The sequence below is a fragment of the Natator depressus genome, chromosome 2 (assembly GCF_965152275.1).
Source record: "Natator depressus isolate rNatDep1 chromosome 2, rNatDep2.hap1, whole genome shotgun sequence".
Classification (NCBI taxonomy): Eukaryota; Metazoa; Chordata; order Testudines; family Cheloniidae; genus Natator; species Natator depressus.
In genome coordinates this window covers 68,648,289-68,662,211 of record NC_134235.1, presented here as the reverse complement: position 1 = coordinate 68,662,211, position 13,923 = coordinate 68,648,289, and the positions used below count along the sequence as shown (strand labels likewise).

At 40.1% G+C, this 13,923-nt stretch overlaps 1 protein-coding gene across 3 annotated transcripts in view; it reads right to left on the bottom strand.

The window, feature by feature from the left end:
• RB1CC1 (RB1 inducible coiled-coil 1) overlaps positions 1-13,923 on the bottom strand; it is a 158,558-nt gene that overhangs the window by 102,506 nt on the left and 42,129 nt on the right. Inside the window, exon 2 of one of the 3 annotated variants that reach the window (XM_074944390.1) lies at positions 11,081-11,135. The exons of the other annotated variants lie outside the window; for them this stretch is intronic. Within the exon in view, the coding sequence (XP_074800491.1) occupies positions 11,081-11,134 (54 nt within the window). The 5' untranslated portion in view covers position 11,135. The remainder of the gene's footprint in view (positions 1-11,080; positions 11,136-13,923) is intronic. 3 annotated transcript variants of the gene reach the window in all.

The following is a 13,923-nucleotide window of genomic DNA, read 5'->3' as shown; positions in this document are numbered from 1 at the left end:
AACAAGAAATCAGATCAAATATCAAAGCAGTGTACATTATCACTTTTTATGCACATATGTATTATGCTATATATTTTTTGGAGTATGGGGTTTACAGAAGAGGCATACTAAGGACAAAAAACATTTTGTTGAAGAAGTGGTCATTTGGCTCATAACAAAGGGTAGGAGATCTAAATGTAAAGAGGCAGCTTGGAAAACAGCACAGCAAGAAGATAGTAGGAGGGCAGGTTGGGAGAAGTGTAGGAGGTGAGAAAATTAATCAAAGGAAGATTTAAATTAATTCTTAACAAACCAGGTGCAATGTGAGTAGCAATGAAAAGTGCCCACAATGCAACCGGTGACCATCACGAATTTATTTCACATGTCATTTAACAGCCATCAAGAGTCAAGAGTTCTGCTATCATCAACCCAAGGTACAGATGAATCAGACACTAAAAGCTCTGCATCCTATTAACAACGTACTGAATTACTGCCCCTTTACAACTACTTTTGTTTTGCTTTTCAAGTTTAAAAACTGCAGATTTTCCTATTGTAACAACATAAACAGGAAATGTACTAATTTAGCTAACAGTTTAGAAAGAAAACTTTATTTGAATTTAGGAAGACAATTATATTAAAGAAGGAAAGATAACTAAAGGGAAGTCTTTTGGTTTACACCCCAATCTTTACATACCTTTGAAGTTGCATATTCTGTTAAGAAATGTCCTCCTGATTATACTTATGTGTTTGGTTTTAATATCAACCTCTCTACCTATGAAAAAAGGAAAGAAAAGAAAACAGTGATACTTATTGTAGATTCCACACTTAACTAAGCTGTGACTGCACATCATCCATGGTCAACTGTACACATGTACAGCTTTGTGTGTGGAAGCTAGAATAAGATTGATTTTCCTTTTTTAAGTTATTCAAATATGGTGAGATCAATATTAAAACCCAAACACATAAGCATTCTGCAGAATACATTTGCTACTGAGTGTGTGATGATGTAGTACATTAAATTCTGGGCCAAAATGTTAGGCAATTTATTCTAGAAGGATAATCTACCATTGTTTAACTCCCAGATTTTAAGTTACTTAGGCAATGCTGCACTCAGTGTTGTAGCACCTGCTTTAGAAGCCTAATCTCATTTTCAAAAGGGAGCCTGACTCTCAGTGATGGTCAATCAGATTTTGTCTCCTAACTGCCTAAATTCCTTTTGAAAATAACACAAGCCCATAAATCAGTCAGGTATTGCAACGATAAGAACAACAAGACCTAAACATTTTTAAACATGTAGACCTCTCAAAAAACGTTAGAATTGACTTTAAAACATCATGCAACTTTTCAGATCCTGCTTCAAGTCTCTAGCAACATGACAATATTCCACTACATCCAACTTAATAATGTTTTGGATATTGATATCTTCCAGGCTATTGGAAAAATGAGTTATTGGGTAGCACCTGTGTTTATAAAGCTGTGTATTTATACAGTCTTCAGGAAAACCTGAAAAATTTCACAGTAAAGTCTCACAAACACTTAAAAGAAAACACTTCACCAGATAGATAGATAGATAGATAGATAGATAAACAAAAAAACCCAAAACATATTTTGGGATACATTCTTAAATTTCAGAGTAACAGCCGTGTTAGTCTGTATTCGCAAAAATAAAAGGAGTACTTGTGGCACCTTAGAGACTAACCAATTTATTTGAGCATAAGCTTTCGTGAGCCACAGCTCACTTCATCGGATGCATAGTGTGGAAAGCGTAGAAGATCTTTTTTATATACACACAAAGCATGAAAAAATACCTCCTCCCACCCCACTCTCCTGCTGGTAATAGCTTATCTAAAGTGATCACTCTCCTTACAATGTGTATGATAATCAAGGTGGGCCATTTCCAGCACAAATCCAGGTTCTCTCAAACCCCCCCCCCCCCACACACACACAAACCCACTCTCCTGCTGGTAATAGCTTATCTAAAGTGACCACTCTCCTTACATTGTGTATGATAATCAAGGTGGGCCATTTGCAGCACAAATCCAGGGTTTAACAAGAACCTCTGGGGGGGGAGAGGTAGGAAAAAACAAGGGGAAATAGGTTACCTTGCATAATGACTTAGCCACTCCCAGTCTCTATTCAAGCCTAAGTTAATTGTATCCAATTTGCAAATGAATTCCAATTCAACAGTTGCTCGCTGGAGTCTGGATTTGAAGTTTTTTTGTTGTAATATAGCAACTTTCATGTCTGTAATTGCGTGACCGGAGAGATTGAAGTGTTCTCCAACTGGTTTATGAATGTTATAATTCTTGACATCTGATTTGTGTCCATTTATTCTTTTACGTAGAGACTGTCCAGTTTGACCAATGTACATGGCAGAGGGGCATTGCTGGCACATGATGGCATATATCACATTGGTGGATGTGCAGGTGAACGAGCCTCTGATAGTGTGGCTGATGTTATTAGGCCAAGAATAAATGGACACATCTGATGAAGTGAGCTGTAGCTCACGAAAGCTTATGCTCAAATAAATTGGTTAGTCTCTAAGGTGCCACAAGTACTCCTTTTCTTTTTGTGAATACAGACTAACACGGCTGTTACTCTGAAACCTATTTCCCTTGTTTTTTCCTACCCCCCGCCTCCTCAGACGTTCTTGTTAAACCCTGGATTTGTGCTGGAAATGGCCCACCTTGATTATCATACACATTGTAAGGAGAGTGATCACTTTAGATAAGCTATTACCAGCAGGAGAGTGGGGTGGGAGGAGGTATTTTTTCATGCTTTGTGTGTATATAAAAAAGATCTTCTACACTTTCCACACTATGCATCCGATGAAGTGAGCTGTAGCTCACAAAAGCTTATGCTCAAATAAATTGGTTAGTCTCTAAGGTGCCACAAGTACTCCTTTTCTTAAATTTGTTTCTGTACACCAGAAACTCTAGGAGTTGTCCAATAGCTGGCTGAAGACTGGAAGTGCTGCTACTCTGTTGTCATATTAAGCCACTGGAAGAGGGAATAGTTTACCCCGTACTGTACATCAGTGGTTCTCAAAGCTGGTCTGCCACTTGTTCAGGGAAAGCCCCTTGAAGGCCAGACCAGATTGTTTTCCTGCCGTATCCGCAGGTTCGGACAATCGTGGCTTCCACTGCCCGCGGTTCGCTGGTCCAGGCCAATGGGGGCTGCGGGAAGCGGCGCGAACCAAGGGACGTGCTGGACGCCCTTTCACAGCCCCCATTGGCCCGGAGCAGCAAACCGCAGCCAGTGGGAGCCGCTATCGGCCGAACCTGCGGACACAGCAGGTAAACAAACCGGTTCGGCCCGCCACGGGGTTTCCCTGAACAAGCGGTGGACCGGCTTTGAGAACCACTGCTGTACATTACTCCTAGGGGAATTCTGTGCCACTGCACAATTCAGAATTTTGCAGAAATTGACATTGTGCGCACAGAATTTCCTTTCCCCCACAAAAATGAGATGCAGTGCTGCTCGGCACCACTAGGTGCCACTGGACTCTGCAGAGTCCAGTTTGCACATACAAGACACTGCTGGGGGGAAGGAGAAGGAGCTGGAGGGTTCCCGGCAGCTGAAGTTTCCAACATGGCCTGAGGGAAGGAGAGGGCGCAGGAAACTCCACGCAAGCCTGGGACCAAGCATCAGGCTATTTCTCCCTCTGGATCCCTAGGCTCTGGGGGGAGGGGAATAGGTGTCTGGGGAAGGGGGAAGCAGCAGCTGGGCTCTGGGGGGGGGATGGGGTGCAGGTGTATTGGCTGGGAGGGGCTCCGCAGGTGTTCTCTGTGGGGGAGGGAGGGATTGTGAGTGTCTGTCCCCCCGGCTGGGCTCTGAGGGAGTGGGGTAGGGGGCAGATAAACAGGAACTGGGTTGTCATTTAACTGGGATTTCTTTAACTCTCTACTCCTGGGAAAATGTGTGTGTGTGTCTCTGTATTATTACAGACATACTTGCTGACAGGTATTTTGAAATACATTACCAAAATAATTGAAACTGGAGTGATTATGTAGTGTTATTTTGACAAATTACATTTGCAGAATTTTGAATTTTTTGGCGCAGAATGCCCCAAGGAGTATGTATATATGAAAGAGTGTAACAAGACTAAAAACAAGCTACCAAGACAGCAAAGTGCCCCACTGTGCTCACTGTGGGGTAAGCAAGCATTTACCTTCTGACACCACTCAGTTTTATTCCTCTTTTCGCCACAAAAAGAATACCGTAAAGATGTTTAATAAAGAAAAGTGAGAGCATGTACAAAGATCCACAAGATTGCAAGTGTGCCTAAACAAAACAGATGCAAAATGAAAATTTGCCATCCACAAACACAAACAGATTTATAGAGCAATTCCTTCAATTGAACACCATGGCACGGTACACTGAAGGTACATGCTGAGAAGTCTAAAATCGGTTAGACTATTTGACAAGTGATTGGGTTTCCCCCATCTGCTTGATGACCATCTGAGCAATAAGACTCCTCCCTATTCAGGAAAAAAGACTGGATGCCTCCCACATTCCAGTACTCCAGGTATTCCTCTGTTTATAACAGTAGTGGATAGTTCTTTTGCCCCATGGGAGATCAAAGACTATTCTAGCACTGTTGGACTTCAAAAAGGGGTTATCTACTGGAGATAATCTCTCTTTATGTTATGTGTTGGAGCTATGCCCTGAGTTCTGACATTTTGTTCCCCAGCTGGCTTTAACCTTTGCCAGAGCCCATGCACTGGAAGCATTACAGTCCTTCCCCCTCCATGAAATCCTTCATTTCCTTGTAGTGGATTACCATCCAAAAGGCTCTGTAAATAGAAAATTAACTAACGCAAAACTCCACCTCACCTACTCAGTATGTTTTGCTCCAAGAACTGAACTTTCCTATTGACTGTCTTCTTGCACCTGACTCGCCATCCAACTCTGCTTCTTTCCCCCATCTTTCCTCTACTATTCAAAATTATTGTCCTCATCTTCTCCTCAATTCTTTCTTACAAGCCCTCCCACACTAAACATTAAAATAGAGATAAAGAAATTTAGTATGCAAAAGATAGAAAAGATAAGTAAAGAAAAATCAGAATTTAACATCACAACATCCAGAACTGACAAGAAATCTACCTAACTGATACAACTCAATTTACATGATGTCTTCAGAGTCTTATATCAATTCCCTCCCCTTTTCTATCTATATACTGTGTCTTAGAAATTGTAAGACATTCAGAGCAGGGACCATGGTTTAGATGTCTGTATAGCGAGATGAATGCAAGGTGGTCAATGAATAATCTTGCCCCGCCATCTCACATCTACAGCTCTGCTGACAACTATTCTAGGCTCAAGATGATGTAAGTACATTCAAAAAACTCTTTAGAGGGACCCCACACTCCATACGTGATTTACAAAAGTTGAGATAATTGATACAAGTATAGGTGTGGGAAAACATAAAGGGAAAAGATCCAGAAACAGTCCCACGACACAATAGAAATACCCCAAACAGATTTTGAGAAGGCAAGGAGCATGAATCATATTACTGTGTCACCCTGAGAGGACAATACATTGCACTGAAGTTCTTTGAAATTATCTAATGTAAGACACACACACACACACACACACACACACACACAAAGTGAATATGTATATCCCAATTTTAGATACAAAACAGGTTCTGAGAAAAGTATCTAACCTAAATCCAAACACATTCAGTGGTACAGCACAGGAACAGAATCTCTGACTCCCAGTCTCCTGCTCTGTCCATTAGTGACTAGTGAGAGCTCCATGAAAGTCTGAGAATGAATATCCTCCACACATGTCATGAGCAATACATTTTTGTAGGGTTTCTGCAAAGGGCTCTAGACTTGGCCTAGACTTAGCCAACTGATTAGCTGGAGAAAAGCATAAGGAAGAGCCCTGAAAGAAGGGAGAGCTACCCAAAATCACTTCTTTCAGTCATCCTACTTTTTGTAATGAAGGTCCTGAGCTTGGGGTATGCTTCCCCTAGCATGGGTTTCCTTCAGAGATATGTCTGAGCATCTCTTACAAGTCAAGGAGAAAAGTCCTGCTAAAATTGGCTGTATGCTGGCCTGACAGCATGATCACCTGACATAGATATATCATGATGCTTCACATTCTGTTAGAAAGTCTCCTACATCTCTCATTTGTGAGCAAGCCACTCCATCTGCTGAAGACAGAAACTGCTCAAGTGAGAGTATGCAAACCTCTGAAACACGTGGGATGATATACAAGACAGTAGTACTAATTCCATCTGCTCATTGGATAAAGTTGTCCCAGAGTATCTCAAATTAGGGGGAAAAAATTAAAATAGTGGATTCATGTAAAAATGATTCTTGCCAGGTGTTAGTAAAATAAGGAATAGGAAATGTTTAGTGTGCTGGTAAGGAAAGAACACGATAGCTTATGCCCGACGAGGAAATGTGATGTAACCTTTATATACTTATCACTTCCTCTCTCATTACCAAGTCCACTATTCCTTCTATGACAGGTTTCAGAGTAGCAGCCGTGTTAGTCTGTATCCGTAAAAAGAAAAGGAGTACTTGTGGCACCTTAGAGACTAAGCAGACCTAGAAGCAAGACTCTCCAATCAGTAACTAGGATACCATATGGTTTCTCCCATCTTAGAACTCAGTGAAGTTTTTTTTCTTCCTCCAAGAATTCAGGTGATCCTCAGTCCTATTCATTTGTCTGCAGATATAGTTTTCCCTCAGATCTCCTAATCTGCCTTAAAACTTACCTTTCCTATATCTGCCTTGTGCCTTTTCTGGGCCTTAAAATTGTCTTCTTCCCACCCCCACCCCGTTAAACTCCTTTTACTTTTATATGCCACCTTGCAGTCAATTCTGCCATCTTATCCAACACACACAACTGTTCCCCAGTAAAAGAAATTTAACATTTATCTTGAGGGTTTTTTATAGTGTTCATTTTAGTACACTAAAAATCCTCTACAAATTGGGTCAAAACCAGTCCCAAAGAAAGAGACGTGAAAGGGAGCTTAGTCTACCCTCTCTATTTGATACTGAAATATTCTAGTGCATCACAGCAATTTTAGACATTAACAGGCTCAAAAATTATTCAAAGTCAAAACTGAAGATGGAGACCATACATATCTGCTCCAATATCCCCCCCATAACTCTCCCTCCAGATCTCAGAAAAATCATGTCTCCACAGTCACTTTCAGTCATCACACAGGAGGTTCTGTTGCTTTTCCTAAAGCCAGGATAGTTACCAGAAAAGCACTCTCCCTCTGGTAACTGAGGAATCAAAGCTCAAGAAAGTCCAGATGATCAAGAAACACCTTATGCCATTTCAAACCATTTAGGACCAAGGTTGAGCACAGGACTTCATGGCCAAAAGAGCTGTGAAGCAACGTCTCTCTCCTAATCAAGTCCTCTCTCTACAGGTAACAGCAAAGCCGTAGTGCATAAATGCACAGCCCTGGTCAGCACATGGGTGGTCTTTGACACCAACAAGATAGTAAGAACTTTTGCCTTGAAGCTAGACATGTGCAGGGTGTAGGGCTCCCAGTGAAACCAGGAGGCACAGAAGAATCTTGATTACTTACCCTGTACCAAAGAGTACTACCTTAGGTAAAATGGGAGGTTTCTTTACAAAGGAAAAGCAATTGACAGTCATGCTGCATTGCCTTGAGCCCCTTCCTTACTACAGAGGAAAATGAACAGATTTTAAAACCAGAAGGAAATATGATCATCTAATCTGACCTCCTGCATAATGCAGACAAAAGAGCAGCATCTAATAATTTCTCCATGAAGTCCCTAACTTCTGTTTGAGCTACAGAATATATTTTACAAAGATATCCAGCCTTGACTTAATGACAAAGTGATTGAGAATCCAACACATTCCCAGGTAAATTGTTCCAGTGGTTAAGCAAACTGTTAAAAGTGTTCCCTTCTTCTAATCTAAATTTGTTTTGCTTTAACTTCCAAACACTGGATCTTCTTGTTCCTTTTTCAGCAATGTTAAAAAATCATCTACTATCAGATCTCTTCCCCACATATATACTTGTAAACCATGATCAAATGAGCTCTTAACCTTCTCTTAGATAAACTAAATAGATGGGGCTTCTTTAGTCACTCTCTCTAAGGCATATTTTCTAGATATCAAATCATTCTTGTAGCTCTTTTCTGAATCATTTCTACATTGTCAGCATCCTTTTTGAAGTGAGAACACCAAAACTGGACACCGTATCCCAGTAGTGGATATGCCACATATAGAGGTAATGCAGAAGAAAAAGCTCCATTTGGAAATCCAGCTTTCATATCAGTGGTAAATTACAAGAGGCTGCCATGGATTACGGATGTTACTTTTGCACCTCAGAACCAACCCTATAATTTAGGGTTCTTTACAACAATCAGGTTGAACTCTTAATTTTATTTACTAAGTGTGCAAGAAAAAATGCAAGTTACAAAACCAACATTATTTAATCCCTTTCTTACACGAAGATGTTAGTGTTACAACATAAATATTTTCAGCTGATTTGAAAAGATGTGACATTTGTCAGATCAGTTTCTCCAAATACAGAAAACACACAAACAGATAAGAGAAGACTAGACATTTTTGGTCACCACAAGCTTAGCAGGAAAACAAGATGTCTGCACATAGACTAAATTTACCTGTAGTTTATTACTAAAAGTGGTCAAGAGGTCAGATAACAGTAGTTCAGATTTTCTTCCAGTGGAGAACGTCAGAATGTCTTCTTGTGACCATTGCTGAATAAGGCACTTAGGAGAGACCATGCTCACAAAAGCCACTTCTTCCTTCTCCTACGGAGAAAGAACCCTGGAATCCATTTCTACTAGTACTTCTGGTAGCAAAAGATCATGGTGAAACCGAGGAGACAGTCTGATATTCTGATGTCTAGGCAATTTGAATGTCCTGGCTAACATTTGTTCTTAGTTCTTCTACTGCAGTTGGCTAACATTGATGCCATCTGTCTGGGAGTCTAGCCCAAAATAACCACTTGCAACATCTCAACCTAGGAACTTTCTTAACAGGCCGGCTACTTGCAGAGTAAAGCTCTGTAGAAATGATGTTTCCAAGCAAGGTGACTCAAGACCTCTTCACCGTTTGCAAACCATATACCAGAATAATGTATGATTAAGTGGGAAAGGTATGACTGTAACGCAATCAGGTCCACCTGGACTCCAGTACAAAAATCATTTACTACTTTCTTCACCTTTTGTTTGTAACTTGAAGGCCAACTCCAACTGGATTCATTTTAGCCTAGATCATGCTATCTAAAGGCAGACCAGGATCACTGCAGCTCTTTTTTGTCAGGTTCATGTGGGACTTGACAATTTAAAAAATCTCCAATAAAATCCCTGCATGTCATGGGTCATAAGCGTGATCCTATCACAGGCAATGAAAATTCCTTATGAGCAACTTGGTAACTCTGAGATCAAATTGCTTACATGGAAGGTTGTTTTCCTAGATGTAGTGAGTGCAGCTCACATTTAGTTAACTTCAAGCTCTAGTAACCAATCCATTTTATACCAAGTTATACAAGGATACGGTGATGCCACAGCTCTTCAAATTCCTATCCAAGATGGTATGACGTAATACCACCTCAAATGAAACTATTGACTCTGAATATTTTCCCCCTACTCCTGTGTTCCATTCCTTCCAAGCTCTTCTCTTTACAAACTCAATGTTCAAAGGTCTTTGGGGTTTAACTTAAACACTAAAACATAAGGCCCCTTCAACTTTTTATTTAATTTGACACCAATTCCTTAAATAATGATGTCAATAGAAAGATAGTGTCTATTCTGCTGATCATATTTTACATTTCTATGACCTGACTAGCTTGAAGCTAGAAAGCATATCAGAGTTCAATCCATGACAGAGCAACTTTTTTTGCATTCTTTCTTAGCCATCCACTACCTTCAGAGGCTGGAGAGGATTCTTTCAATGTGGTGTTTTATCTTCCACTTTTCATGTTCCTTTGTTCCAACTTGAGGCATTTTTTCCCCCTTTTTTTTTTTTAATTTTAAGATTGGTTACTGTTTGGAGCCTTTGCACCCTGATAAAGACAGAAACTGACTGGGAGGTTCCAATAATGGCAGTTAAGACATACCATAGCAGAAGTGGCTCACGCTTCCACTACTTCTGCCACCCTTTTGGACCACAAAACCTTAAAGAGATAAAGAGCTTGGAATATTCCTCTCTCATATATTAGGGAATTCAGAACCAGAAGTGAGAATCCTGAAGTCTAGTATTTTAAAAAAAACTGAATAGCAGGGTAAGCAATTTTCCATTTCTGGGGGCTGGTATCTAAGTGGAAGAAGCAAGAGAGGACATAATAAGAACCTTGCACTACAACTTATGAGGCCAAAGGGGTGCTATTAGAGTATCTGTACTTTTTCCTATCTGATATTTTTCACTGCAGTGGAGATTAAAGGATTCAGTAAAGACAGAACAGAGAAGATCCACTCAGCCAAGATTTAGAAAGGTCCACTATGTTGTGATTTGTGTGTCTGGAAAAGAGTAGTTGTCGTGCCCTCTTTGGAAGCAAAAATAAGTCTGTAAAGCTAAATTATACCTGGCCATTTGAAAGTTTCAGTTTATGGTGCAGAGCTAAGCACATTAAACTCAGACACTGCCAGTATTTCTTAAATTGCCAGCATCCCACAGGATAACCTCTCACTGTACTTAAAAGAACACCAAGTACAAAAATATGTCTGCTACTCCTAGCACGGGAGGATGGACAAACCCAGGTTAATGTTCTGCATGCTGAGCAATTATTGAAGGCAACATCACTTAATTCCTCCAGAAATTCAGAGAGGCTCTTCAGAAACATAACCTAGTGCTGGATGCTTTAACAGAACCTCTATTTAAATTACCTCACTCTGACTTTCCTAATTGTGATCACCTCAGTTCAATAAATCTGAGCCTCACATGCTGTCAATGGAGCTGATGACAGCATATAGTGTTGTGTTACACAGAACTGGAATTCACTGCTAAAACTAACAGTTTTCCATAATTTTCAATGGATTCGCCTTCCATCCTATTGCCCCTACTAATCCCATTCGCTTGAAGGAAAAAAGTATGTCACACATTGTTTGCGTAGAGAGCTCTTCAAACTTACCTCAAAAGAACAAAAGTTTTCAGGAAACCCAGGGCTCTTTTCGTCCTCTACCATCCTGCGGTAAAAGGAAACAAGTCATCAAAGTCCTCTATTGCTAGGTGGCTGAAATTCTGTTTAAAGGACTTCAAAAGGTTTCAACATCCTAAATCCATTTTAGTCCACCAAACCAGGTCGGTCTTCACCTTATCATTGAAGCCATACACATGTAAGGTGGCTACTTCGTCTTCAGTCCATATGTTACAGTAAATTGGAGAGAGGCTGCCTTGCTTCTCTTGCTTGCTCGGACAGACGTTGCTTTCAGCAGACTACACACAATAGCATCCCTAATTCACATAACTCAGTCTAAAATTTCAACAGTGTTACATAGCTCTGTAATCGCTACTTTATATTTCACTGCTGATTCTAAACCAGACAATAAATATAGCAAGCAACTCTGAGATATTTCAATTTGTCTTGCAATTTCTCTTCTCTTGAATAGTTACATTCATTTTTCTTAACTAGTCTTAATTACGTTGGGTGATTATGTTCTGTATGATGTTTTCTATATGCAGCAGAGGACCATTAGTATATACTTGCAAGTTATTGATTTCATTCTCATATTACAGGCTTGGAAGTATTCACGGGCTGATTTCTAAGATGCAAAGAACCAAGTCTTATCTCAGTGACTGGCAGGTCTGGTTCTGCCCTCTAGGGCAGCATTACTCAAAGTGGTGGTCCGCGGACCGCGGCCAGTCCGCGAGCCATCAGCTGTTGGTCTGCGCGCACATTGGGAAAAAAAAATTACCGGTCCTCCACAACAGATAGCTTGAGAAGCACTGCCCTAGGCTACACAGCTGAGGAAAACAGCATAGTATGAATAGTGAATCTTGCTAATACTATTCACATATCATGTAAGAACAAATTTATCTAGCACATACCATGCCAGCCAACACTTACAGTTGTCAAAACACAGAACTCAACAGTAACAATATTAAATGATCCTTGCATCATGTCCTTAACTTCACTAGCCTCTGGCTCTAATGGACTGTCAAGGGGAGGGAAGGCCAAGCAGGAAGTCATCAACTGAAAAAAATCCTGACACTGGACATGATGTATGTAAATGTACATATGAAAAGGAAACACCTACTAGTCAATTTACAATTATAATGGAGTAAAGGGAAAGCTACAAAGCCATTTCAGTGAAGCCTTTTAGCGGATAGTCTAATAGTTCCACAAAATACATTTCCAGCTACAAAGGAGAAGCATCAGATTGTAATGAATGAATAAGTTCTCCTATTCTTGACCCACCAAACTAGGAATGTAGCCAAAGTAGTCATATTATGGATTGGCCCCAGATCCAGTCACACAAAGCATAAACATCAATTTATGGATGTGTCTGGACACAACTTTCTTAGACAGTGCTAAGAGGTCACCCAGCAATTCAACCAATAATTCAGCTACAGACAGAATGAATGGTAATGGCAACTTGGCCAGCCAAATATTCATAAGATTTTAAGAACGTCTTTTTTTTTTTTTTTTTTTTTTTAGAAAAAAGTCCTTTCAAAAGGGTCTATAAAAGTGGCTTTCTAGTGACTGGAAAGGGAGGGTTTCCTAGAGCAGAGATTAGTGTGTCGACTTTAGAAGCCAAGGACCTGAGTATTGTCTTAACATTAGTGAGCCTTTATAGCTGAGCCAAGAGAGTAAATGGTATGAGTTTGGTCACCCAGATGTTATGTGGACAAATGAAACACTTGATTTCTCTTCCTCAGAAGGGAAAGTTGCCCTGAATTGATAGCGTGTTTATTTCGGACATAGTGGCAATATCTTGACATACGAAAGGCAAATCTGTTAATAAGGGCAGTCCAGAGTAGTATGAATCTTCTGGTGATCCTTCAGTCAAAGATTAAACCTCATCATTTCCAGTATCTGGGGAGGATTACCAGCGAGAGAGTGAAAGGGGTTCATGGTTCTTGTTTCAAAAATAGATCCGCACATTCAGACTTTATTATTCTTTCTTCACTGGAGTAAAAAGAAAAGAACAATCTGGGTAATGGCTTGGGATCTGTGGCATACTTGTTCAACCCAGATTGGGAAGGCTAAATCAGAGGCCTGCCTTACCTCTAGTCTCCACAAAAGCATTTGCAATTTCCAAAAGCAAAGAAGAGCCCCAAACTGAATGGTGAGAGGCAACAGCACAGGTGAGTTGAGGCTGAGTGTAAGTAGATCACTTAATTAGTTTTAGTAAATATATTTGATCCTTGAAATCAAATTAAATAAACCACTAAAAGCTTTACCTTAAACAAAGACTATGTGTAGAATAATAAAACCCAGTTAAAGTATGGAGGTAGACGACCAGTAGCAGATTACTCAGGGTCAGAAATATCTCATTCACTGCACAGAGTGTATGACTGCTTGCCTTATGGTAGCACATGGATGCAACTGGTGCAAACAGTTTATGTCCCTCAGAGACCACATACTGAACCTTGAAGCCAGAGCTGCTGAATTGGAGCAGAGAGAATTATTTATAGAGTTGACAAACTGGGTCATTGTAGAGTGAGCCCATCTCAGAACTTTAATTAAAGGGGAACCTGACTTTTGGCACATAAACTGAATAAGGTTTTAAAAGACTGTTTAGACTAAAAGTTGGATGAGAGCTGATAGATGTCAAGGATCACTAAGTTGGACAAAGAGGTCTGCTAGAAATGTCAATAATACAAAAATATCTCTGTACTCATGATATGATAGAAATTGCAGTTTAACTGGTACAGGAAACAATTTCTGTTAAACTAGCAAATTGTTAAGCTAAGGAGTTTAACAAGATTGAATAGTTTAGATACAATAAATCCTCTATCTTGGCAGGGGGC